Below are 26,236 nucleotides of genomic sequence, written 5' to 3'. Positions count from 1 at the left end.
TATCCTAAATCTAATTTCATAATGTTATTCTATATTTGGAGTTCTATCTATATCAGTGGGCATCTGACAGTGGTCTGTATTGGGACAGAACATCCTGTACAGAACTGAAGACTTTCTCCCTTGTAAGGGTACAGGTGAAACATGAGAGCAGTGGTATAGTCTTCAAGCTCATAGCGAGTTCACATGGACCAGGTTTTACCTACTATGTTGGAAAGCTGGCAAATAATCTTTCATCTTGCCACATAGTGAGCAGTTGATGGAATAATCTCATCTGCTTTGGGCAATCCTTAATATCCAATGGTGAGAGAGGTGGGTTACCAGCAAGATTGTTTACTTCTCTGCTACGAAACTGAGCAAAATCTCACTGGGTTATTTCAGGTACTTAGGGAAAGCCTGTTGGATAATGTTAAAATGCAAGTATCTGGGTTGCCTTAAAATAAGAGGACTTAATTTAGTGCATGTAGTATAACACCAGTTGTGTTCTGTAGGAGTCAAGCTAAAGACTAATTTCGTGGTATGCCTGATAACTGGCTTCTCTATCTAGCAATAATGTACACATAAGGTGTAGAGCAAGATGTAATGGTCAAGCTTAACTGCTCTTCTTTTATGTAGGATGCTATGCAGTATGCTGCGGAGTCCAAAGATGCAGAGCTAGCTGAGAAGCTGCTTCAGTGGTTCCTGGAAGAAGGCAAGCAGGAGTGCTTTGCAGCCTGCCTTTTCACATGTTATGACTTGCTACACCCAGATGTAGTACTTGAGTTGGCATGGAGGCATAACATCATGGACTTTGCAATGCCTTATTTCATCCAAGTGATGAGAGAGTACCTTACCAAAGTGAGTATTGCATAGGCTAAGAAGTTGACACTTCTAGTCTGCTGGGTGATTAGCATTATGCAAACCAGAGCTTTTTGAATGTATTTAGAATATTGTAGTTCCTCATAAGACTAAGTCTTATATAGAGTTCTGTGGGTTTAATTATTTCAGGCTAGCTAGCAAAACTTAGAAATAGATGCACTGGGACTTGAAAGGTGTCTAGTTAAACTTGTGTTTTTAACAGTGGATGTAAGCAACTGCAGTTTTTCAGAGCAGCTCCATGGTTGAAGCTGAAAATTTCTGGTGAGGGTGTGCTGCATCACTGTTTACTTTTAACTATGAAAGTACTCTTGTTACAGAGAACGTAGCTTTTGAGTAGCTAATACGACATGCTATTCCTACATCAGCCATAGGAATAATCTGCTGAAGATCATTTTTTTTAAATGGAAAACAAAACTTTAGTCTGGCTGTACAATACTGGTGCCAATAGCTAGTCCTCAGTTAACTAAGATCTTTCCTTAGAAGGATCTATGGTTGCATAGGACATCATAGGACTGTAAAGAACTCCATTCAAATGAGTAAAACAAAAGTGACTGCTTCAGGTTGCTTCTAATCATATCATGTTAAGTATTCCCCTCTGAATTTTCTTGCAGGTTGATGGGCTGTTCTATAAGGTGACACTCTGATTTCAAACTCTCTGTGTTCATTTGTGTCCCTCAATACCCTAAGTTTCTTTTACAGGAATCTAGCTGTAGCTTCTGCCAGAAGAGCAGTGTAATTTAGCTCTAACTCATTTCCTGTTCACTTTCTAATGCTAAAAGGATAACTATTCACAACCAACTTGAAAATCCAACCAGATTCTGCCCTTCTTCATGGAAAACAAACAAGTGATTGAGGAGGACTTGCGTGTTTGGGCTCCTGTTTGATATATTACAGCTATCTTGTGATGGGGAGGATGTTCTTAAGTAAACAAAAGCAGTTGCTACGTAATGGGATTTGTTCCAAGTGAAAATTGTTTGTTACCCTGTAGATCACTGAAGATCTGTAGACGCTGAAATGTCTTTCAGGCACTGTGACTTTGAATAGTAGCATAAAGCTTCTGTAAACTTCTTGCCTGTTAGTACAATGAAGGTACTTGCACAGATCTAAAACACCACCTCCTCATCATATTCTGCTGAGAAACTTGCCACACAAGTTCATTTGAACTTTCATGTGAGGTTTAGGTCTAAAATCATGTTTTTCAAACTGCTGGTTGGATTTACAAGTAATCACATGTACTAAATACGGGATAACTTGCCAGAAGGAAAATCTGCATGGTGAAAGTGGTTTACAGTGGAACTAATTTAGTCTGTTGAATTAACTGCAAAACATGGAATTGGAGAATGGGCTTTTTAAATGTGATATGTCTAAAATTGTCATGTAACTAACTTCAAAAGTACAAAAGAATAGTTTATCAGCAAGGGTGTGTATGTCTTCTAAAACTTACACCTCTTTTATGCATAATGAGGTCTTAAAGCACAGAGTAGCCTATGTCCTGGAAGGGGCCAGGCACACACAGGCTTATGACACTCATTTGGAAACCTTTTCAACAACATCACTTCTAGGCAGCAAAGCAGGCAGACGTTTAGGCTTTTCCAGAGAGCTGCTTTGTCTCTTCTGCAGGATGTCTGCTCTCTGCATGCTTGCTGTTTCTCCATCAGAGGGAGTAACCGCACTTCTGCTCAAAGTTCGTAGTGCTTTAGGGGGGCAGTAAAGAGGCAGCGGGAATCCCAGGTCAAAAGTAGAGCAATGCAAGTTTTGTAACTGGTAGCTTTCCATTGCTTTGATCCATAGTAATCTGCATAGTATTTGTAACACCAGCTTCAAGTCTTATCCTGAAGAGCTGTTAGGCTGGCAGCTATCAATGAACCAGTTGAAGACCTAGTGCCACTCAAATTACCGATTTGAATTGCAAACTTCAAAAAGTCCAGGGAACTGTTAAACACCAGATCCAGATAACATCTCTGAAGTATACTAAAGACCTCTCTTGCAGCTCTTCTCAGACCAGATACTGATTCTTGCAGTGGGAAAGGAGGATAAGTGAAATACAGTGAAAGAATAGTGAAATACAGTGGAAGAACTGCCTGTATCCGGATGTGAAGCTGTGTGATTTTTATGCATTGCAGTCTTCAGTGTCAATGGCTCTCTTATGGAAGACATAACTTGTTAAAACTGAGAGAAGGAAGGTAGTGTTGCCTTCTCGGTTTACTCCTCCTGCCCTCCCACATTTCAAAGCTGTGTTCAGGGCTTCTGCATTATTTAGTGTAGCACTTTCACAAATGTGTTTAGCATGAACAGAGCTTTATTTGGCACAACACTGGGATCTGTATAAAGCCAGTACTACTTAGACCACTTTATGTGATGGTTCTAGATTTTCCTTTAGAAGGAGACTATGTGAAACTAATATGGTTAAACCAGTACTGTGCAGGCCAGGTTAGGCTTTAGTCCTAGATAAGATCAAGCTTCGTGGGTCTGGAGTATTTGAAAATATCTGGGTGCTCTCACTGAAGGGGAGAGGAACTGCAAGTTAACAGATAAAGAGTAGATTAGGCCCATTTGAGATCATGTTTGAAACTGCAATTTGGTGGGCTTGTCTTCTGGGTCATGAAGTTACCAGTGACTAGAATAGGGCCCCAAAAAGTGTTTCACTTGAAGGTAATGATGATCTCAGCTATGTTTGATAGCTATTGCTTATTGCAGTAAACCTAAAGAAATTGGGAAGGCAAGTTTGCTAGGAACGTGCAGACTTTCATAGTTCCCAGTTTGGACTAGTAACAGGAGCACTTGCTAGCTAAGGTACCAGGCATGAAAAGCTTCACACAATGGTGCAATTCCTAGACAAGGTCTTCATGAATCTCCTGTTCACTTCAATGTAGGTGGATAAACTTGATGCTTCTGAAAGCCTAAGAAAAGAAGAGGAACAAGTAACTGAACCCACTCCAATAGTATTTGGTAGGTGAAAGACTTGGTTTTAATTACCTATTGTCATTCTGGTCTCTCTTTGTGGAGGTAACTTAAAATGCTACCTCCTGTCAAAGCAAACTGGTTTCAGCTAGATCATAAAATGGTTGTCTCTGCCAGATGAACCGCATACGTGGAAGTGACATCTCACTCTTGCAGTAGTTACACTTTTCAGCTAAAGTATTGCTCCTCTTACATGGCTCAGAACTCTAGCTTAGGAATAGTCTTTCAGTCTGGTAACAGGACAGGGGGTACCAAGGTGTGCACAACCCCAGGAATAACTTAGCATGTCAATTCCTCCTGTCATTCCTGTCTAAGAGGAATGTGTCTGCTTTCTGCTCTTCCAAGTAGAAAGGCAGACTGGCTTTCTAGCTCACCCATTTTAAGACACGTGCAGCCAAAAAAGCATGGCTGCCCTCAAGTGTGCTGCTATTTTAGAAGCCCTTCTGAAGAGGCATTCTGCTAACAAGCACCTAGAAGTGGCTGGTAAGGGAAGGATGTGACTGGTTGCTGTCTGATGTAAATGTTAACCTGAATTTAACATATGCATGAGGCATGTCTGGTCCTAGTGACGAAGACAAATCTGTCCAGGTATGCTCAGGCCTGTTGCAACATTCTCCAGCCTGTGAGACCTAACAGATCTAACTATTTTCTTGAATTGCTTTGCTCTTCAGTTCTGACCATGCATGGATTAAATAGTATCAATTTGTTTGGCTTTCAGTGTGGTCTCTTCAAAACAAGCCATGTTTATCACGCCTTGAAGATCAGTTAATACTTACCTTCCCCCAGAGTCCTGCCTTGCTTTTGTAGTTTTCTGGTAGCAAGAGCAGATGGCCTAGGTGCCCACTCCGCAGTGCATGTTGAGTAATAGTATGATTTGTTAGTGTGTGCTTGCATAGTGGCTGATGTTTAGTTAAAGCCTGTAATCCTGTCCCATAGTAGGCCTAATGTTAGGGAAGTTTGGATTTTTAAACTAACTTTCTTCTTTTTCCCCTCATGCTTTTTTCTAGGCCAGCAGCTGATGTTAACAGCAGGCCCAAGTGCAGTACCTCCCCAGGCAAACTTCCCATATGGATACACAGCACCAGGATTCACCCAGCCGCCTGTTTATGGTTTCAATATGTAACTAGCTCTCTGACAGACCTTCACTGTCTCTGTTCTCTTCTTTCCCGTCCCTTTTTAACTTCTCCAAGAAGTGTACAATGGTCCTAAAGGCACAGATGACCTTCTGTTGGCTGAACACACTTGCTGCCTGGCTCAGTGAGGAGACTTCAACGGGATGCCTGTTACTGTTATTTATTGATTATTGTCCGGTTACATTTCAACCTCTGAAAGGCAGCTTTTGTTAATGACATTGTGGGACTCGTCTGAAGTTAAGGCACTATTTCACTAACTCATATAGCAATAACTGCTTGAGGCCAGGGAGAAGAGAGCATATTTTTTCTTTCTTTTGCAATGCCCATTGAAGGCAGCTGGGAAATTGCCTGGCACCAAGTTGTTAAAGCTGTAGCTGAAGCTACTGAAGTAGCAGGGTTGTTAACAATTCAGTGAAGCATCTCGTTAATAATGAGTTGTTGAAAGCCTGTGTACATCCGAGTACCCCATTTTATTTGCAGTCTTACATGCAAAAGAAAATGGGCTTTCTAATACTTGTGCTCTGAATGTTTAGAGGAATATTGGGAAAGTTTCCTTTTCTGGACAATAATGCTGTTGGGGTTCAATGCTGTTGGAGTCTGTTCTATATTTTTCTGGAGTAGATCTGAGACTTGAAGAAAATAAATCTTCTCATGCCAGAGAGCAAACACTTCCCAGATCCTTTTTGTTTAACAAGAAGAGAGCATGTTACTTATTGACATTAAATGGTACTAAAGGAAACCTCAGCTATGTGTGGCAAGTGAACATTGGAGTGTGCATGGGCTGCCAAAGTAGTAGAGATGCAAGAGTCCAGTATCAGGGTTGGGGAGGGGGGCACTGCTAAAATACTGAGGCAGTAAGGAGGGCCCAAATCCTGACATCTTATTTGCACCTTTAACTGATTCTGGCATCGGCTTCCTGCCACGCCGTGTTCTGCCCCTGTCTGGTGGGCAGAGTCGGCACCACCTGAACTACCAGGGTGCGGTGACTCGGTTCTGCTATGCTGCAGTTGCATCAACAGCATGTCCATCACCCACCTCTTTCTTTGAGAATGCCCACAGGGATGTATTATTACTTCATGCCACTTCAAATACATGTATCATTAACGTTTTATGTACTTAGATAACAATGTATAATTTATGGTTATGAATCTTGTGCTAATCTTGAATATTATAAAAGTCCAACTATAAATGTAAAACTGCAGTATCTACTGTGTGGTTCTAGTCTTAATACCTTGGGGATGGGGACTGGTTAGTAGTAATACACTACCACTGTTAGCATTAGATTTCTTAATGTGACAACTAAGGGTGCCAGGCAGGAAGAGGGAAACTTGTGCCAAATCATCTAAGATGAATGGCTTAGCAATTAAGAGGGAGCTGTGGTCTCTTCACTGGACACATCAGCATTCTTTGTCACGTGTGGAGGCCATGCTGCAGCAAGCAGTCATAGGCTTACATGACTTCATTTCCAGGACTGGAAAAGCGTCAGCCCTGTGCTGAGGGAGATGCTGCAGTTAATGTTTTCTCTGCTAAAATGCATTAATACAGCAGCGGTAGTGGTAAGCTACACCTTTTAATACTGAATTCTACTTGTGGTAAGCTACACCTTTTCATACTGAATTCTACTTGAGCAGGGCAGAACATCTACAAATGTCAACTTGTAGAGACTGCCAGGATTGTGAAATCAGTAACAACAGGCTATGCTTTGGCACCATTTTGCCTAGTATATTGTCACTCTTGGTCATGGCACTGCAACAGCAATGGCACAGAGATATGGTGTCCACCTTCCTGACACAAGCCAGAATGCTTCAAGCATTAATGCAACACATTAACCTCAGTTTTATACTGATCAGCGCACAACAGCTCAGCTTGAAATACTGAGCAGCTAATGACTTTAAGCAAATCTGCACTCTCTCTGGACTTACACCTAGCAGGAATTAGCCAGGTAGCATGCTACTTTCCAGGCAGATGGTAGTTAGGGTTTGTAACCAGTTTGTTGTGGGTAGAAAGGAATTTGGGTAATTCAGCTAGAACTGAAGGCCAGCTCAAGGATTAATATGACTGGCAGTTTCCTTCTGCTCAACTTAAAAATTTACTGTGGCTTTACAGTAACAAGTACAAGCTGATGGGGGAATACAATAAATTGCTCAATTAAATTCTAGAACAGCTTATGACCTGTGGAGAATTGGAGCTAGCTTAGGGATCCTTAATAGCTTCACTCTAGAAATCTAATTACAGGAATAACTGAGTTCTCAAGAAAAGCAAAGCTGCCATCTCTGATTAATAGCTCTGCTTTAGTTGCTCTCCTGCTAGCTCAAGCTCTTGCTAAGTATAATGGCTTTTGTAAGTTTTGTGATCTTGCATTCTGAAATGTATCAAAAACATACTCCTGGTGCAGTGCAGCTGTACCTGAAATGTGGAACAAACTTGCATACCAGAGTACTTTACTGTTTCTTTAATAGTTAAGTCATTCTAAGCGGGAAATAACCGCTCTTCTGGTGGGGTAAGTGGAGGATTTAATGCAGTTTGTTGCTTCCATCCAAGGTTTTGAAAACTTTCATAGCATTATTTTGCAGAAAATATTTAAGCTCACTAATTCCCCCTGCTTCAGTGAGATGGTGCTAGGGCTATCGCGTAGAATGATTTGTTCATGCATGCTCTAGGCTTACAAGACTGTCAGATAGTAACTCATATGAACACAGCTTTTACCCACTTATGCTTTGCCTGTATGAAGCAGAGTATGGACTTCCTTCTAGAATAGCTCTTGCAATTTGTCAGACTTTAGGGGAATTTTCCCTTGTCTGGAGGAGACAAGCAACTAGCAAACATTGCTCTGCAGCCACTTTAATGCTTATGAGCTAGGTGGAAACTGATCTCTCCAGAAATGACTGCAAGGACATGTGCTCCTCTTGGCATACAATTCTGACCTGTATTCAGCTGCTCACTCTGTGCTAGCACTTGAGCTCCTTACACTATCCTTTGCTTCCTTGCATCTGTAAAGGTTACTGGTTTCTTTTGGTACAAACACAAGTGAAAGGGGAGGAAGAATGTCTGACAAAGCTGCTGCTGTCTGCTGTTGGGCCAGATGAGCCACACATAACCTTGGGAGGAGTTAAACTCGGGAGGAATGCATCGCTGGGGTAAGTTCTGTTTCTTGCTGGCTACACCATGTTTTTACAAGACTTCTATTTCCCTTCCCCTGTTTTTTAGGGCTCTTCAATTAAATGGTAACGTAGCAGAGGAAGATGTTCCTAAGTCATTTTGCTCCTTAAAAACCGTAGGCAGATGGAGCCGGTTTAAGTTTGTACAAATTATGAAAAGATACAGGAAAGACAGAAGTAACTCTGAGGTCCAAAACTTAATTTTGATTCAGTAGCTTCTTTTTTTAGCAACTGCAATGCTGGGCGCTAGCACTTCCAGCATGACGTGGTTCCCTTAATAAGGCTGCATGAAACAAGGAACAGCTTCTTTCCCTGGGCAAAACCAGCAACTCAGAAGCAGAAAAGATCTGGGTTTTGAACTTTAACACTGACAAACAAGTCCAACTTTGTCATCTGATATCCCACCTAGATAAGTGGGTAACTTTTGCACTTGGGTACATGTGATATACTTGGGTAAAGCTGACTGTTCAACTGCTGCATAGCTAATGTTTATTCTTCGGTGTGTGACGTTTCAATTGGCAGGCTAGAACTTGGCCACTGAGAGCCTCGTGGTGTGATTAAACCAGCATGAGAGTGGATTCAATTTGTACTGAAAAAAACAGGCTAGAAATCTTGCAAATCTTAAATAACACTGCACGTACCAGGTTCACATATCAAGCAGTTTATGAAGTGTGCATACTACCTTGTGGCAGGGTTTATTCCTCATATGTAGAACCTCTCAATCTTTCTAGGTCCTCCCTGTTGTGCTTGATTTGTCACTTGGTTCCAAGTTTACTGGTTTCTTGCTTTACAGAGTATTCCAGGATTGCTTCCATCTCATTTATTCCCACAAAGTAAAACTGGGGCATCTTGAATTTGTGATAAAATGTTATGGAGCACAAGGCTGGAAAATGCTTAACAACACCAGAGTGCTCTGTGTCAGTAGTAATTAGGCTGTGGTTTGCCAAGTGAATTAACACTTGCTATAGCAACCTGCAGGTGCACCAGTCCAGCTTAATGGATCTGGGGTCTTTTTATTCTGCTGCATCTCTTCCTTCAGCAAGCATTCAGCCTTCAACAAGTCTGTTGCTAGTGTAGATATCTTGGTATTCAATACTACGTGTTTTCTCTGGGCATCTTTCCAAAGATACTGGCAGATCCTGAGTCATGGTTTTATTAACAAAATGCTGCAGAGTTGCTAGCAGAGGTATGTGATTCAGTCGAGGTCTTTCAGTCTGGAGCCTTTGAGATCATTCAGGAAGGTAGCAAACCCCACCTCTTTTCTTCCAAACTACAAGAGACAATAATGTCAGCTGTTAAGCTAAAGACAGTGTGAGTTTGAAATACAGACAGTGAAGTCCTGCGTTGCTTTTATGTGTTAGAATTTAGGAATTCTGAGTTGTAGTCATGCGTTTTCCTGTGTGGTTTCATGACACAAGGAGATGATTTTTTTTTTTTTGCCTGCTGTAGTTTTAATCAAGATTTTAAGATCTCTTTGTTTAAAAAGATGTATTTCTCCTTTTCCCCCTAGTGGGTATGAAAGGGAGGAATTACAAAGTCATCTGGTGTGTTGTTTTCCACAGCGAAGAGGTCTCAAATGTTATGTAGAGCACAGACTCCCAAAGTGCTGATTATCCAGCTGGGAAGCAAGGAGTGTGTTTGGTAAATGGTAGGTTTGGTAAGTTTTTGAACTGCTTTACTTCTGGAAGATATTCTTTTTTTCCAGTCAGAGGGTGGGGAAGTGGTCTCATCTAGGGTGGACACCTAACAGGGTTTGTCAGCTGGAGTAGTTTCTTCTGGCAATATATCCTGCTGTGAGGGGTGCATGACATGATTTGGAATGATAACCTGTCAATGCTGTTGCTGTATGTGGATTTTGTCTCCTGAGATGAGTCAGGCCCACTCAGATGGTAATGTATTGGGGACATCTGTTGTCTGTCAGGCTCTGGAGAAGCTCAGTTTTGGTAATCCCACTGAATAATCTTGAGTATCAACAGGAGCTCTTTTTGTGTGTGTGCTCTGCTGAAGTGGGAATGGTGCTAGTTGTTTTGGAATACCATCATCTTAACAGTCACAGTAACTCCTGCTGCTGGGGAAAGCTGGGGAAATGTTGACTCAACTCTTCAGTACGATTACTTCTCCTTGAAGCTCGTTATGTGCAGTATCTGTTACGCATAAAAGAATCGCTTGGTCTTGTCAGGGAACCTGAGGAGAAATCAGTTTTCTTATTTTACCATAAGACCCCAAGTGGAAGGGATTAGTAACACGTGGGAAGGTTTGTATTACTTGATGAGTTGTAACAATTCAGATAACATAGCTGATTATTCAGTGAAATTATGAGATTCTGTGATTCAAGGGCATGTAGTAGAGAGTTACCTGCCCCATACTGATCACTCATGGGCTCTGAAAGCTACTGGGTGCATCAAGCTGTACCAATTAAAAGTTAAACTAATAGGGGCAAGAGAGGTAAGTTGGAACTGAAGTGTGGTCACTGCTTCCTAGGATCCAGAAAGCTGTCTGCAAACAGTGCTTGTGTTGAAAGCAACTTTTTTGATTCTTTCTCTCTTCAGTAGCTCTCTTTAATTCCAATGGAAGGAGGCCATGAGGTGCACAGGCTGCAATAGCACCTGACCATGTACTTCACAATTGTAGCTTTCTATGGCAGCAGAAACAAGCACCAACCGCTAGCAAAGGAAGTGGGTGAGAGGGTTGTTCCCATGAAAATTCCTGAAGTGAGAGCAGTAAGGTAGAGAACTGATATCCCGCTGTGAGAGTGGCTGCTCTTTTATGCTTTAACTAGCCATTTCCTAGGAGATATGCAAGTCTGGTCAAGTCTTTACCTTTATGTAAGAGGATTTAAAACTCACCTGCTGCAGCCTCCAGTATTTTAGGGTTGCGTATCTTCCTTCAGTGCTCTTCTCCTCCAGGCTTTCTGCTGACAAGTAGGGTTAGCAGCTTCTTGGAGGTCAAGCTGAGATGGATTGCAATCTGCATGTGGTTAAATATGAATAATCCTTTCCCTGCTCAGCAAAGTAAGCGCTGCTGTGAATCCCATTGAGACTGATGAGAATTAAGCAGGTGGTGGTGTATTTACTTGGACAGGATGAGATTGTGCACAGGCCTTGCTGACTTGATGATTTGGGAATCTCTAAGAGCCTGTGTTTGCTGTGAAGGTAATCATGGCCTCATGGCAGCAGTGGGTATGGTTTCTGTGAGCACACAGGAATGTTATTATAATTTGATGGAAAAGGTAGTGAGGAGTTGCAGAGATTGGTCAGAAATACAAATGCATTTGTTTGCCTTTTTTGAGAGGATTTGTCTTATTTTTGCCATTCCAATGCTGCTAACCTGAACACCTGACACTTCTGGGACTGGGACTGGGACTATGAATGCTTGTTCCTTCTGTGTACCCTTCATGTGCTCTTCCCCCCTCCCCCTTATTTCCCTGTGCTGAGATGGCTGGCCTGAGATTTGACAAAAGACCACTTCAATAAACTTGTCTCTGTTTTAACTCTTCTGAAACCAGCTACAGCTCTGGTCTCATCTGCAGATGAGTTCTGCAATGCACGTATGTGTTACTTTGCTTTTAATCCTGGCAGGATACAGGTGCTTTAGCTTCCCAAACGCCCTTTCTGCAGGCAGGCCTTGAAGCCACGGCTGTATCACTGCAGTTAGCTTCCAGATGAGGCTGGCACCTGGAACCCAGCTGCCTGATTGCTGAGTCTTGGATAGCAAATCCCCTGTCACAGGGCACACAGACAGCAAGTCTCAACAGGAGCAGGCACTGCACACGGCCGGGGGAGGCTTCTTAACACAAAATGTTCCCTCTTCGGAACAGGGCGGCTGCTCCGGGTGCAGGGGATAGCAAAGCTCTGGAGTCCAGCGCCAGCATTTCCCGATTTCTGTGACACGCCCCATGGAAAACTGAAGTGTCGGTTTCACTCCGCACCACTCCTGCACATAGCTTTCAGGCACGGTCTAGTGCAGTGCTGTCTTCCTCCAGCTGCAGCCAAAGGCCGAAGCAGTGCTGTGATCTGCCCTCATCCGAGCATGTGTTGGTTTCTGTTCGGGCTGCGGTGCGAGGCGTTCACCAGTGACTGCTGCTCCGGGAGCTTCCTCCTCCTCCCTGGCCAAAGCAAAACGATTGCAGCGCCGGGCAGGGCAGCAGCGCCCGTGCCGCTGCGCGCACCCCGCGGGCGGGCAGGGTCGGGGCGCTTGAGCTCCGCGGGGGCTGCCCGGGGGCGCTGCCTGCGGCGGGGCTCGGCGCCAGCCCCGCACAGGGCCCGCGGCTCCCCGCGCTCGCTCCCGCGGAGCCCCGCCGGGCGCGGCCCCGCCCCGCGAGGATGTGACGCCGCCGGGGCCGCCCCTCGCGGGCGCGGCCCTGAAATAGGGCCCCGGCCGCCGCCGCCGCCGCCGCGGGCAGCGCAGGAGCCGTGGCCATGCCCGCTGCCGCCGCCCCCGCCGCCGCCCCCGCCGGCAAGGCCAAGCTCACGCACCCCGGCAAGGCCATCCTGGCAGGTGAGTGAGCGCCCGGCACCGGCATCCCGGCGGCTGCCCGCACCCGCAGGTGCCGGTCCCGCCGGGCGAGCCCGTGCCCCGTCCCGCGGCAGCAGCCCCGGTTTGGGCGGGGGTCGCGGCGGTGCTGTGGGGCTGCGCCTGCAACCTGTGGCCGGGCGGGGAGGTGCCGCCGTGCTCGCAGCCGCCGTGCCTGGCGGGGCAGCGGGCGCGTTAGCAGGAGAGTTGGGCTGATGGAGGAGGAAGCGGCAGGGAGCTCCCGGCGCAGCCCCCGGGGATGTGAAGGGAGAGGGCTGAAGCGGCAGCGCTCAGGTTGTGCCTGCTCCGGCCGTGTCTTGCACGCTGCTGTGATACGGCTCCTTTTACGGCTTCTTGGTCCCTCCTTTGTGCCTCAGCATCAGTTCCCGTGGATCAGGGCGTGCTTTGCCATCCTGTTCTGACCGTTTTCATGGGATCTGAATAGGCTCTAAGTACAGCAGTAACTGCAGAGTTAATGTGCTTCCTTCTGCTTGTGGCTGGTTTGAGCTCTGGGCTGAATGGAGTCCAAGACAGTGGAAGGCTTGTTAAACTCCTTTGTAGCCCTTCATTAGCTCCCTGGTTTCTTCTGCCACTCCAAGGACAATTCCCAGAGTGCAAATTAGTGTCTTCTCTTTCAAACGAGCCCTCGCAGCCTCCGCACGATTGGCATGTTTGGAGCTTTTGTGTTTTCCAGCCAATTCTCCCTCCTACGACTGTGCCTTTGTTTGTCCAACTCTGCTCTGCTCCAAGGGCAGAGCTACAGCCTCCTGTAGCGGGACCTGCGGGGAGCGAGGCTCTGCCCATCCCGCTGGGCAGGAGAGCTGAGCCCTTTGCTGCGCCAGCCCTGCCTCGGTGGTTGGCTTCTCCTTATGCAGATCCAGGTTACTGCTGGAGACAGCATCGCTGTAGGAAATGGATGCGAGCTCTGGAGCATGGGGAGGGTCATGAGGCTTCCTGGGGTCACGTCAGTGGCCTAGAAGGGTCTGTGCTGTCACCAGGGCTGCCCGGCCAGAAGGACATGAGAAGGCTGCAGCCACGGCCGAACATTCACATGAACCCATCGATGAGGCCTGGCTGCTTCAGAGCTCTGTGCTCCTCAGGGGTCTCAGACTTGTGCTGCCACCCCATCACAGTGGTTTGCTAGTTCAGGCCTCTTCTTAGCCCCTTTTACTCAGAGGTCTTTTAAATGGGATTTAATCTAAGCTTAGGATGGGATAGACAGGGTGTTTTCTGCTCATCCAGCCTTCTCAGTGTTTCCCACCTCATTGCCCATGTGTGGTGCATCAGGTTGTCACTGTCTGGGCCAGTGTACCAGGACACTTCTGTAGCCCTTACGCAGGTCCGTAACCAGGGATCATCAGTGCACGGCTGATGGGCACCCTCAGAAAGTGGCTGCAGCAGGCCTGCCCTGCTCTCCCCTGCCAGAAAAGCTGCCATGAACGTGCCTGGAAGCTCTTCTGGTGCAAAGGAATGGACATGGTGCTTGTGGCCTCTGCTGGGTGTCAGTCTGGGCAACAACGCAAAGCTGCACATGCCCCCACTTGGAGGAGCCCTTCTGCACCCATGTGAGGCTGCAGAGGTGGAAGAAGGACCCCATTGAGATGCTAGTCTTCTCCTCACACGAAGCAAATCAGAGTAATTGGTTAATGGGCAGAAGTCCAGCCAAGCCTCTGTGGCATCTAATTGTATTAGAGAAGCACATAAATGGGAGAAAGCTGCTGTTAACTCCCTGCATTCCGCCTGCTCAGCCCTCCAGCCCCTTCTGGGGGGATGCAGTGCAGTTTATGGTCATCTCTGATGACGTTAAGGTGTTTTAGGGACTGATAACTTTTAAGGAGTTAACACCTTTGATGCTCTTGAGGCTTTTCATCTAACCCCTGTCTGCACAACAGGGCTGTGTGCTCCGAAGCTCATCTTCCTTGTAGGGCTGGAGCTGTTCAGAGAGGAGCCATTCCTGCTGCGCTGTGCTTCATCAGCCTCGTCCCGGTGGGGTTAAATGAGCTGCCGTCATCCACCCTGGATGCGTGTCTGCTCCCAGACCCTGTGCGTGACTGAGATCTCTGCCAGGGGCGCGCAGCTCCCTCGTGCTGCCCAGACCTGCGCTGGCTCTTGTCTGAAGAGACGCAAGCGGAGCTCTGGCTGCCAAGCGCTCTTCTCCTTCCCTTGTTGCGACAGTGAAGGCCAGGTTAAACATTAATTTGCTAATGGTTCTCGTTTGTCCAAGCAGCCGCTGTGTGCCAGGGCAGCTCCTCACCTCGCTGCGACCACAGCACACGGGGGCATCCTGGCTGTCCTGGCCGTTGGGTGCGTGTCACTCCCGGGGCTCGGTCTTCAGGGTTACAGAGGGCAGAGCGGAGTGGGAGCGGGTTCCGCTGCTGTTCAACCCCTAAACCCCCTTTGCAAGGGGGGGAGCCCCCACGCTCTGAACTGGTGGTACAAAGCTGGTTTGAGGGACTGGGTCAGAAGTGATGTGGCTGTAGAGCACTACGGGTTGGTATAATGTGGCTTAGTTAAAGTGGGTTAAAAGAGCGGTAAACGTGCAGGGCTTATACTGAAACGGATCTTCCGTGTGTCTGTCTCGCGGGCGGGCTCAGTTACCTGTTGTAAAGCTGGGGTAATTGTGAACTCGTGAGCTGGTTTGAGGCCCCGCTCCTGTCTCCTCTGCTGGGCCATGGCCTGTTTGCAGGCAGAGCTGGGCACCCAGCCGTGTCCCAGCAGCTCCCAGTTGCTGTGCTGGGGTTTCCAAACCATCCCGCCGGGCTCCTGTCCCTTCCATCAGCTTCCCTCAGGACTTGGTGCTGCTCCTGCACTGCCCAGCTCCCGGCACGGGCCGCACTGCTGCGGGCTCGAAGTGAAGCAGCGAGTGGTGAGACAGGAGCTGGTGCGGGGTCACCCCTATGTTTCCCAGGGGCTCCTTGCTGGGGTTTGGGCACCACGGTGCCGTTAGGTCAGCTCCAGCCAGCCTGCGGTGGCCATTTAGAGCCCGGCCCAAGCCGTCCTTGTCCTTTTGCAGGCAAACCTCCTCACCCCAGCGCTCCTCCTCAGCAGGGCTCGCAGCTCCCGTAGGGTCAGCGGCTTTGCCTGCCCTGGCCGGAGTTAAGGACAGCCTTGCTCTGGTTTTAGCCAGCTTTGAAGCCTGGGGTCTGCTCCCTCCCACGGAGCACTTCCCAGCTGCCTTGCTCTTTGCATGGTACCTCTGCCCTGGGGGCTGGTGCACAGCTGCTGTTCCTGCCTCCTCAGGGTGCCTGGATGCTGCCCTACGTGATGCTTGGTTTGGAAAGAGCTCGCTGCTGCTCTCGTGTTTGCTACAAACGCTGAGTGCTGCTGGGGTTAGCAGTGACGTGCACCAGGGCCCCAGGAGGAGCAGGCAGAGGGGAGCGGGTCTGTGCAGAGAGAAGGAGAAGGGGCTGCAGGGTAGGGCATGAAGCACCCAAAGCAGGGAGCCCAGGATCACAGGAGGAACAAAGCAGTAATCACAGCTTCAGTCTCCTTTGTTAATCTCCTGACACGACCTTTCTTAGGAAACACTGTACCTACAGAGGAGAGAGTCAGGGGCAGGATGTGAAAGCTGAGGCTTGCTCCTTGCAGAGCAGGACACCGTTCCCAAAAGTCCCGAGTCCACCCGGGCTTCCAGAGGCATTGGCCTCCTGGGAGGGCGGCTGTGGTCTGGATCTCTGCCTGGCTTTGAGACTGCAGCTCACAGCAGAGCAGGGGACGCTTCCCCTCGATGCTGAGCGGGGGAGCCGGGCGCTGAGCTGGATGCGGCAGTGGGGAGGATTGCTGAGCATGGAGGGAGCCCATCTTGCCCGGTCTGCTGGCCCGTGGCGCATCACGCCTGGCCGTGGTTTGTCTCCTCCGGCTGGCATGTGCCTGGGGAGCGGGGCAGAAGGAGCACGCAGGCCCTGAGTGCGTCCTTGCCTGCCTCGGAGCCCTCGTGGACCACAGAAACCTAGAGCAGCCCCAGGGCTTCTGCTGGGAGGAGGCTGCCAGCCCCAGGACGGGGGAACCACACTGCGGTCCTCAGCCAGCTCAGCTCGTTCAGTCTGAATGGATTCTGTGTGAGCTGGGCTTAACCCCGGGCCTTGAAACGTGCTTCTGAGATTTCCACATGCCTGGTGCTGTGCTTGACATTCTGCAGGCGACCATTTTCCCTGGCTTGACGTAGACGATCGGAAGGAGCCATCCATCTTCTGGAGGCAATGAGCACTGTGAGCTGACAGCCCAGGGATGTTGCAGCATCTCTCAGCTCTGACGGCCTTGCACGGTGCATGCCAATGCAGCTTTGTGCTCCTGCCTGGGCAGTGGTGACCCTGTGCTCCTGCCGTGAGGTCTCGGGTCACCTCCTGACAGCAGGGGCTGATTTTTTTGCCATCTTTTCTCTGTCCCTGTGCTCCATTGCCTGGTGCTGCAGCCTTTCCCCTGTGCTGGTGCCTGCAGGACCAGAGCCTGTCCCCAGGGAAGGCTTCATTCCCGCAGTGGCTCCTTCATCCAGCTATGGAGCTGCGCTGGGGGATGTGTCCAGCAGCCCTGGCCTCTGACATTGGCTCCTTTTGCCTGCCTTTAGAAAGAGTTTTGGACACTTAAGCAGTAGGTGTCTGAAGTTCTCTGGTGGGTTGGCCAGGAGCAAGCCCACAGGGGCATTGCCAGGGCCTTGGGTGCACAGGGCAGCAGGGGGAAGGTGAGCTGACCTGGGACAGGGGACTTGGCAGTCCCCAAAGGTGAAGTCAGCACCAAAGGCAGATGATGCTGATGATGCTGTGACTGTGAGCAAAGGGAAATGGCTTCTGCCATTGCACTCGCAGCCACAAAGTTTATAATAATGATTTATTGCCATATTGGCCTGTTGAGAAGTAGATGCAAAGGGGTGGTGAATGAGCAGGTTGTGAAAGGACAACCTGTTGAAACAGGATGGTTCCGGTAAGATTAGGGACAAATTACTCCATCCCATCCACAGCATTATCTGCAGCGCTGTTTGCATGGGGCTGTTTACCCACCCGATGGCACAGGGTACAGAGAGGCACATTTCATGTTTGTCATCCTCAGTATCCCTGGTGAGGGGATCAGGCTCTCTCCAGCCTGGCTGCAGCAGTCCCATGACGAAAGCAGCCATGTATTTACCGATGGACATGCTGAACACCCGTGCCTCCCACCCACCGGCCTTGTCCCTGTCGGACAGGAGACCATCCAGGGCCCCAGCGCAGGGGATGGATGCCTTCTGAGATGGGCTGACCTGCTACAGGACGTGGTTTTTTCCCTTCTAACCGAAACACAGGTACTGTGGCAGTCTGGGCTGGGGGAAGCAGCCCTGCCCAAGCTCAGTGATGGATGGGATCTGTACAGTGCCTGACAACCCCCATGGTGGTTTTTCCCCAAGGATGGGGCTGCAGATGGGTGCTGAGGGGCTGCGTGTGGCAGGAGGAGGTGCCCGTGGGAGGCTGTTCAAAGCCAGCTCTCTGAGAGCGCTGTCCCCAGCCCGCCTGCGCCTGAGCCCATTTCACAAGGTAGTGAAAGAAGGTGATGGGGTGATGTGGGGAGGGTGGAGCCCGCTCAACCCGTTTCACCACTGCAGGCAGGGCAGGATTTCTCCACCGCTGGCTTTGCTGTGTCATGGACGGCTCAAGAGCACCATGGGTGGCTGCCAAGAGGGGGGCGATCCCTCTGTTGCAGGCAGCAAGGGCTGTGCTGCCGGTGGGGCAGTGTATGGGCGGCAGAGAATGGTCGTGAGCTGGAGGAGGGCACTGCTGCCTCCCTGGTCTGTAGCACCCTGCTCTTTGAGTCCTTTCATGTTTCATTTACTGAGCTCTGAAAGGCCTCTTGGCCGAAGGGGAAGGGCACCAGGTCCTTGGTTCCATTGCCTAGGAATGGCGTTCAGGAGGCAGGCAGGGTTGCGGGCTGTGCCTGCAGCATGTGGTCCGTGTCATGCTTCTCGCCTGCTCAGCTCACCCTGTACACCTTCACCCTCTGCGTGTGGGCTGGGTGCCCTCTCAGTAAGAACAAACACGAGGGTCAGCTCTTGCTGCTGCCCTAGAGAGGGGCTGGAATCCTGTTTGTGCCTTCCCACTGCCCTGAGCCGTGCGGCTGCAGGAAGGGCAAGCTTCAGGCATGGTCCTGTGAGAGCTCTGCTGCTCTGCTTCCAGGCGCTGAGGAATAATTTCTTCTAGCCTGAAAGCATCCTGCCAAACCTGAAGTTAAAAGGGGCTTTTTGTTTGGGAATCAGATGCTTGTGTACATCTGCATGTGAAATTACCCTTAAAATGGAGAGGCTGAAATTGCTCTCCGGGTGCTCACTTCTCATCAGAGCTGCACAGAGACCTGCTGCTCTGTCCGCAGGAGCAGGATGCTTTTGCAGGCACAGTGGCTTGCAGGAGTGGCAGAGGCACAGTGCCAGCTCCTGCCCCTCTGTGGCTCCCAGTCGGGGCAGTGTGTGCTCTCTGGGGCACTTACCTTCAGGTAGAGGATTTTGGGGGGTGGCAGTGCCAGCCCTGACTGCACAGCCTTGGCTTGTGTCAGCCCCTGGGGCTCTGCTCATCTTCCCCGTCGCAGCTGTGTCCTGCTGCCCTTGGCACCCACCCTGCGCTGGGTGCCAGACCTGTGGTCCCTGGGATGAACTGGGCAGGGGGTGATCGGTGGTGTCCCAGAAGCTGCTTGCTGATGGGGTTTGAGCTGAACCTGTGTGTGCTGGTGCTGCTGTGCTGCACGAGCATCGCAGGGGTAGCACCCGTCTGCTGCCCCCAAAACCCCTCTTCTTCCTGCCGGCTCCCCCCAGCAGTGTCCAATGCCTGCAGCTGCATCCTCAGGTAACTCTGCTGGCCCCTCTGCAAAGGAGAGCCCAGCTGCGTCTGGGGAAACCTTGCTCTGTGGCTGACAAACGGGTACTTTTCCCTTCTCCCCCTTCCCCGCTGTGCCTATGGGGTCAGGATTGCTGGCAGCTCATTGCAGGCAGGGAGCCATTCCCAGTGCTGGGAGCAGGGTCCCCCCCCCGCAGAAGCACCTTCTCTGGGGCTGTGCAAAGCGACCTTCCCTGAAGGACATCCTCTCTCTCCTCTGGCTCCACCGCATCCAGCTAATAGCCCAGAGCCTTGGCTCAGCATCTGGGCTGCCCCACTTGCTCTTTCCCCTCCCGCGTGCTTGCTGCGGCTGTTCTGTTGACTTCATGGTGTTGCAAGAGCCGAAGCTGCTGGTTAAAGTCCGGGTAAACAGGTTGGAAAACCCTCGGCAGCCCTGGCGAGGGAGCGGGGCTGGAAAAAGCTGCTGCTCATGGGCGATGGGGTGGTTTGTTTGCATAGAAGAAGGTTTCCACTGGAATAAAGTGGGGTGGGGAGAGGATGTTTGGCAGCAGAGCAGGAGCTCTGATGTGCCTCACTTTCGGGAGGGAAGGGGCTGTAGGGTGGGCATTTTGTGCCACCTTGTCTCTCTGTAGGCAAACAGGAGACAGGGAGACAGCGCAGGGAGCACATGTCCCCGAGCAAGACGAGGGAGAAGATCCTCCTCTCCCCTGAGCAGACCTGTTCTCCTGCCCTGTAGCTCGCTGCAGGGCTGCCGAGCCTGTCCTGGCTGTGCAGTACCAGCGCAGCCTGCGGGCACGGCGCCCTCCCCTCTCCTGTCCCCAGCACACAGTGATGGAGGCAGTCGTGGTGCCAGCGTCCAGCCGTGGCTCTGGGATGGAGACACCTCTCCCATCAGCTCCCTGGTTCACTGTGGCAGCCAGCACGAGTGCCCTGTTCCTCCTTCCTTGGCTTGCCCAGCCCCAGTGCACCGGAGGCTGCCAGTTCCCAGGATCAGCATCCTTTGCTGGGCACTTCACAGGCTCCTGTGGATGCGGCTTTGCCTGCAGGATGCTGGGCAGAGCCTCTGCCTCCCCTGCGCAGACCAAAGCCCTTAATCCCGGTGCTTGCTGAGGCTGTGGGCAGGTTGCAGGAGGTGCAGCATCCCTCCCTGTGCTGTTTGGGGTAGTTGCTGTGCTGGGTCCCCCTGGACTGGTGCTGTCTGGCTCCTGGATGCGCTGGGGGACCGACAGGGAACATTTACATGTCTTAAAATGCCCAGCACTGGAGGTGTGCAGCGTGGAGGAAGGGAAGTGGCTTTGGCAGCACTCAGGGTGTTTGTGTGGCTGTGGTGGCAGCGAGGCCTGGTGGCACTATGCTGCGTTAGCGGTGCTGAGAGGTGCCAGCTGGTGCTCAGCTTATCGGGGACTGCTGCACCCAGCTGGAGGATGCTGCTCCTCATCACACGGCTCTGCAGGGACCTCTCTGGTCCCACAGGAGCTCTTTGGCTTTGCAGAAGTGCTTGGGCAGCCCCCGGCCCCAGTATCTGCCATCTCTGATGGACGTGCCAAGGACAGGAGAGGGTTGAGGGGACAGCAGGAGTGCTCTGGGGACCCTTGGGGTGGTGGCTGTCCTCCCCTGGTGCCCCGGGGGTGCTGCGGAGGTGTTACGGCCGGCAGTGGTTGCCCATTGCTGCTGGCTCAGGCTGAGCAGCTCCAGCCCCTCCTGGGAACACAGGGGGAAACAAGGAGCCTTTGTCTGCTGCGGCAGAGCCCGGCTGGCCCCGCGCCCCATCCCCAGCGCCCCACGGTGCCGGGATGCTGCCAGGCTGGGCTGGCTGGTCCTGCTCTGGGTGTGGGGACCAGCACTCGGTGCCATGGTGTCCCCATCCCCGCGGTGCCTGCGGGAGGAAGGGGATGCTCTCTGAGCGTGGGGCTGGGCTTTCCTGTCATCCCAGCTGTGCTCGGTGCTGGCACGGCTTCTTGGCTGCCTCAGGGAGGATGAGACAAGCCTGAGCCCAGCCCCATGCTTCTGGTGCCTGCGGCAAAGTAACCCAGGATAAGGCTATTTGAAGATGGGTCCTGCCCAGCTGCTGGAGGGAGTTCTTTGAGGCTGCTTTCCTTTCCCTCCAGAAGGACACGGTGCCATGGGGAATGCCAGCCTGCACACCAGGGTGTCCCCACACTGTGAGCAGCTTCACCAGTGGCACCTTGTGGGAGGGAGCTGGGGGCAGCACCCTGGATTAAGGGTGTCTCTGGTCAATTTGGAGGCCATGCAGAAGGAGTAAGACCATATGAGAAACTGCCGTAGCCTAAGGAGCAGGGCCTGCCTTCTGTTGTCACGGGGGAGAGCCGTGTCTCGGCTCCCCATCCCATGGGCGCTATCAGCATCCCCTCGCAGGGCACTTTGGAGGGTGCTGATAAGCAGAGCTGTGCTGGGCTCTGCCGCACCAGGCTTTCACCGGGCTGCCGAGCAGGGGAACCGCCGCCGGCCCCAAGCTTCCTGCTCGCGGCGGCACAAAGAGCTCCCGCTGCTCGGCAGGACCCGGCTGCGCTTTGATGGAAGGAAGCGCGCTGCTGCGGGTCGTGGGCCGGCCGGGGCTGAGCCCGGGCCTTCAGCGTGCCAGGGCAGCCCGAGCACCGCGAGCCGGCAGCGCCGGCCGCAGCCCTGCGCCAGGGCAGGAAGGGCTTCGGCCGCGTAATCAGCGCGCAGCAGCTGCCGCTGCGTGAGCCCGGCGTGATGCTAATGGTGCGTCCGGGCCGGGTCTGCAAACGGGCTCCTGGGGAGCGCTGCTCGGCTCCGCTGGGTTTACAGATCCCTGTGCGGGCAGCTCGCCGGCAGCGTGCAGGGCTCTGGGGGGAGAGGTGCCTCTGTGGAGAAGCGGTGCTGAACCAGCAGCCGTGGGTGCGGCGTTTTGCCCGGTTTTCCCACCCCTTTGGCCGATCCTCTCGCCAGCTCTTGCCCAGGGCGCCCGTGCAGGGTGCCAGGCTGGCACAGGGCCCTGCTGCCCTGTGAGGGCCCCAGGGGGCTGGTGAGGACGGGGACACCGCGTGCCAGCCCACACCTGGCAGGTAAGGGGTCTCTGGCTCAGCCATCGTGGAGCTGGCAGCACTGCGCAGTGCTGGACTGGCCTGGTGCTGCTCTGACATGGTGCTGCTCCCAGCCTGAGCATCCCCTCCTCTCCCTCTCAGGTGGCCTGGCCGGAGGGATCGAGATCTGCATCACATTCCCTACCGAGTATGTGAAGACGCAGCTGCAGCTGGATGAGAAGGCAAACCCTCCCCGCTACAAGGGCATCGGTGAGCGTGCCAGCCTGCCGGATGGGCTCCCGGGGAGCCTGGCTGGAGCCGGGGGGTCAGCGGGGTTTCTGGGGTGAGCAGTGGGGCTGGTGCAGTGGCCTTGGCATAGCGGTGATGGTGGTGGCACTGTGCTCTGCTGCAGGGGACTGTGTGAAGCAGACTGTCCGTGACCATGGCATCCGGGGGCTGTACCGGGGGCTCAGCTCGCTGGTGTACGGCTCCATCCCCAAGGCTGCTGTCAGGTAGGTGTCCCCATGACACGGGGTGAGCTGGGGACCCCGGGCAGCAGCAAACAAGGGGTGGGTTTGCCCTCGGCATCCCCAGTGTCGCTTTGCCGAACGATGCTTTCCTGGGTGGGAAGGGTCCCCTCGCAGGGTGCACGGCTGCTCCTGGGGACAGATGCAGAACAGGGGGTGCAGGCCCCTGGCTGGGTGCCCTGGGGTTGCACAGCGGCTCTTTTGCAGGTTCGGGATGTTCGAGTTCCTCAGTAACCAGATGAGAGACGAGCAGGGGCGGCTGGACAGCACCCGGGGCCTCATCTGCGGGCTGGGCGCCGGCGTGGCCGAGGCCGTGGCCGTTGTTTGCCCCATGGAGACCATAAAGGTGGGTGGGAGCAGCCACCAGTGTCCCCCTGCCCAGCACCCCACCCCGGGCAGGGTCGGGAGGGGATGAGAGCCAGGGATGCTTTCAGGGACGTGAGGGCCACGTGGGTTTGCCCAGGCTGGGTTTGTAGGGGAGGAGCTGATGCTGGAAAGCCCCACAGAGAGGTCGGGTCCAGCAGCCACGGACCCGTTCCCGCCCCCCACCCAGGAGCCCATCGCATCACCCAGTTTAGTACTGTAAAACCCACGCTGTTGCTTGCACAGGCTTCCCCCGTGGTCTCACCTTGCATTGCTTGGCCACGAGGGTCAGCTCTGATTTTGGGACCATCCCTGGACAGGTGGCCGTTCGCCCTTTGGGGCCATTACATCTCCCCATGCCTTGGCCATGACGAGTGCGTTGTCTCCCCGCAGGTGAAGTTTATCCATGACCAGTGCTCCCCCAAGCCCAAATACCGTGGCTTCTTCCATGGTGTGCGGGAGATTGTTCGGGAACAGGGTGAGTCCCCAGGGAGAGGCACCCTGACCCCCGGGGTGCTGCCGCACTGCAGGGACGGGGCAGGAGGTGGCTCAGGCTGGGACCAGCAGCCTGGGGAGGTTTTTCTCTGCTGGTGGGGTTGGCGCTCTCCTCCAACGCCCTCTTGCTGCAGGACTGAAGGGGACCTACCAAGGCTTAACCGCAACCGTCCTCAAGCAAGGCTCAAACCAGGCCATCCGCTTCTTTGTCATGACCTCCCTCAAGAACTGGTACAAAGGTGCGGTGTCCCTGTCCCCACAGCCCACCCCAGGTTGCTGCCTTCTCCAGCCCATCCTCGGGAGCTAGGCTTGGGCTTTCCATCAGCGCACCCTCCACTTCTCATGGCTCAGCCAGACCTGGAGCCTTCCTTGGGCTCCCTTGGGGATGCTGTGCTTCATCCCCACACCACCACTCTGCCCTCAACCTTTCCTCCTTCCCAGGGGATGATCCCAACAAGGTCATCAATCCCTTCGTCACGGGGGTGTTTGGAGCCCTCGCCGGAGCCGCAAGTGTCTTTGGCAACACCCCCTTGGACGTGGTAAAGACCAGGATGCAGGTACGGCACCGGGCATGGTGTGGGACCTCTCTGCCTGTGGTGGGATGGGGCCACTGTTGTTTGGGAGCTGTTTTGTGCAGCCCCCAGGGCCGGCACCCGGTGCTGGTGATGTTTGGGAGATGCCTGGGGATGCTGCCCTCTCCTCGGTGGGCTGTGGGATGCTGGAAAGTGTTTGCACAGAGGAGATGGGGATGACCCTGCTGGGTTTGGTGGCCCACAGCAACAAAGGGCGGTCGGCTCCTCCTGGCTCGCCCCCAGCTCTGCCTCCCATATGAAATCCCCCCAGATGCCTCCCTGGCTCCGGCCTCTGACCCTTCTTTTCCCATCCGCAGGGGCTGGAAGCGCACAAGTACAAGAGCACCTGGGACTGTGCCTACCAGATCATGAAATACGAAGGGCCCCTTGCGTAAGCACTGCGGGTGGCATGGGGGGAGCTGGGGAGAAGGATGGGCAAGGACAGGGGGTTCCGAGGGCACCGAGCCCCACGGATCCCCATCTGTCCCTGGCAGGTTTTACAAGGGCACGGTGCCTCGCCTGGGCCGCGTCTGCCTCGATGTGGCCATCGTCTTCATCATCTATGACGAGGTGGTCAAGCTTCTCAACAAGGTGTGGAAAACGGACTGAGGGGGCTGGGCCAGGCGGCCCCCACCTCCCTCACCCTGTGGGGATGCAGCTGGAGAGCCGTGACCAAGCCCACTGGGGCCAGGTCTGCCCCCCCCACACGCCTTCCCCCCACACCCGGCCACCTTTATGTTTAGTAACAGGCTCTGGAGCAGGTTAAATTATTAGTTGTGCGCTAAAAGGAGCAGGGAGGGAGCAGCATCTCAGCGTCCAGACCCTCAGCATCCCGGTTGTGCCCACCCTGAGCCCCTGGTGACACTTCCTCCTGGTCCCGTATCACTTGCAAGTGCCAGTTATCCAGGACAAGGTGTCCCCTGGGACGGCGGCCCAGGTCCTCAGCAGCCAGGAGCTGCCTGTGGGCCAGCTCTTTTTTGGGTGCTGAGAGCCCCCCTAAGCCATGTGGGTACAATGTCCATGCTGTGCAGCAAGCACTGCAGCTGGAGGAGGCTCCTGGGGCTGACGCACCAGCTGGGAGCGTTGCGGTGGGTCTCACAGCAGTTCCATGGGGATCCACCAGCCCTGCACACCCCGGTATGGGATGGCAGCACCTTGCTGGTGTGGTCCTAGGCTCCCTCCTCCCTGCCAGCACCAACCCCCCCGGGGTGCTGCATCCCAGCCCTGGGTCCTGCTCAGCGCTGGGCTGCCCGGAGTTGCACATACAGCCAGGCCTTTAGTTCTCGCTGCGGGGCCGGGGTGAGCCGGGTACCCCATCACTTGCCGTTTACAGTCGAGACGCGTGTGCGAGCCGGGGCAAGGAGGCACAGCCCCGTCCCGTAGACTTGGCCCCTCGGCCGGGGTGCAAACCCCTTTTTCTGCCACATTCCTCCCATCTGCCCTCCCGCTGCCTCTCTGCAGCTCCATAGGTAATCCTGTAGCTTTCTGAGCTTCATGCTGACCCACTAACACCCGTGGCCGTGGGGCTGGAGCCCTGCTCTGCCCCATGCTGGGCTTGGCCCCGCCGGATTTGTGCCAAACTTCTCCCAAAAGAGCTGGGGGTGGGCACGGGAGCCGGTGCTCTGCCCATCCCCTCTCCCTCCTGTCGCCAGTGATGAGCGCAGCCTTAACACAGGAGGGCAAAGGAGGAGAAGGAAAGCCCAGGCACGGTTTACCTGTGGCTTTCTGCTCTGAAGCCAGCGAGGGTTGCATTGGGTTTGTTCGGTTTTTTTTACCGTTATTCTGTTTTACATTCGCAATTTGAATAAAATCAGTCTGGCTTTAGCAGCCCCGTTGGTGTCCAGGCTGTGCTGAGCACCTGCAAGCC

At 52.8% G+C, this 26,236-nt stretch overlaps 2 protein-coding genes across 3 annotated transcripts in view; both read left to right on the top strand.

Moving 5' to 3' along the window:
- The window catches only part of CLTCL1 (clathrin heavy chain like 1), a 38,590-nt gene extending 32,897 nt beyond the window's left edge, over positions 1-5,693 (top strand). The window contains exons 30-33 of one of the 2 annotated variants that reach the window (XM_065693161.1): positions 613-834; positions 3,729-3,808; positions 4,211-4,299; positions 4,824-5,693. In XM_065693161.1, coding sequence (XP_065549233.1) covers positions 613-834; positions 3,729-3,808; positions 4,211-4,299; positions 4,824-4,939 — 507 coding nt within the window. In that variant the 3' untranslated portion in view covers positions 4,940-5,693. The remainder of the gene's footprint in view (positions 1-612; positions 835-3,728; positions 3,809-4,210; positions 4,300-4,823) is intronic. The other variant, XM_065693160.1, reaches the window with a different exon arrangement.
- A 6,791-nt stretch (positions 5,694-12,484) lies between these two features.
- Positions 12,485-26,196, top strand: SLC25A1 (solute carrier family 25 member 1). The gene is made up of 9 exons (XM_065693097.1): positions 12,485-12,604; positions 22,575-22,682; positions 22,825-22,924; positions 23,147-23,285; positions 23,696-23,780; positions 23,932-24,036; positions 24,239-24,354; positions 24,687-24,760; positions 24,864-26,196. The coding sequence occupies exons 1-9, from the start codon at positions 12,526-12,528 to the stop codon at positions 24,976-24,978; spliced, it is 921 nt and encodes a 306-aa protein (XP_065549169.1). The 5' UTR covers positions 12,485-12,525; the 3' UTR covers positions 24,979-26,196.
- The last annotated feature ends 40 nt before the right edge of the window (positions 26,197-26,236 follow it).

Source organism: Lathamus discolor, chromosome 12 (assembly GCF_037157495.1).
Source record: "Lathamus discolor isolate bLatDis1 chromosome 12, bLatDis1.hap1, whole genome shotgun sequence".
Lineage (NCBI taxonomy): Eukaryota > Metazoa > Chordata > Aves > Psittaciformes > Psittacidae > Lathamus > Lathamus discolor.
This window is presented reverse-complemented; position numbering and strand designations above follow the sequence as displayed.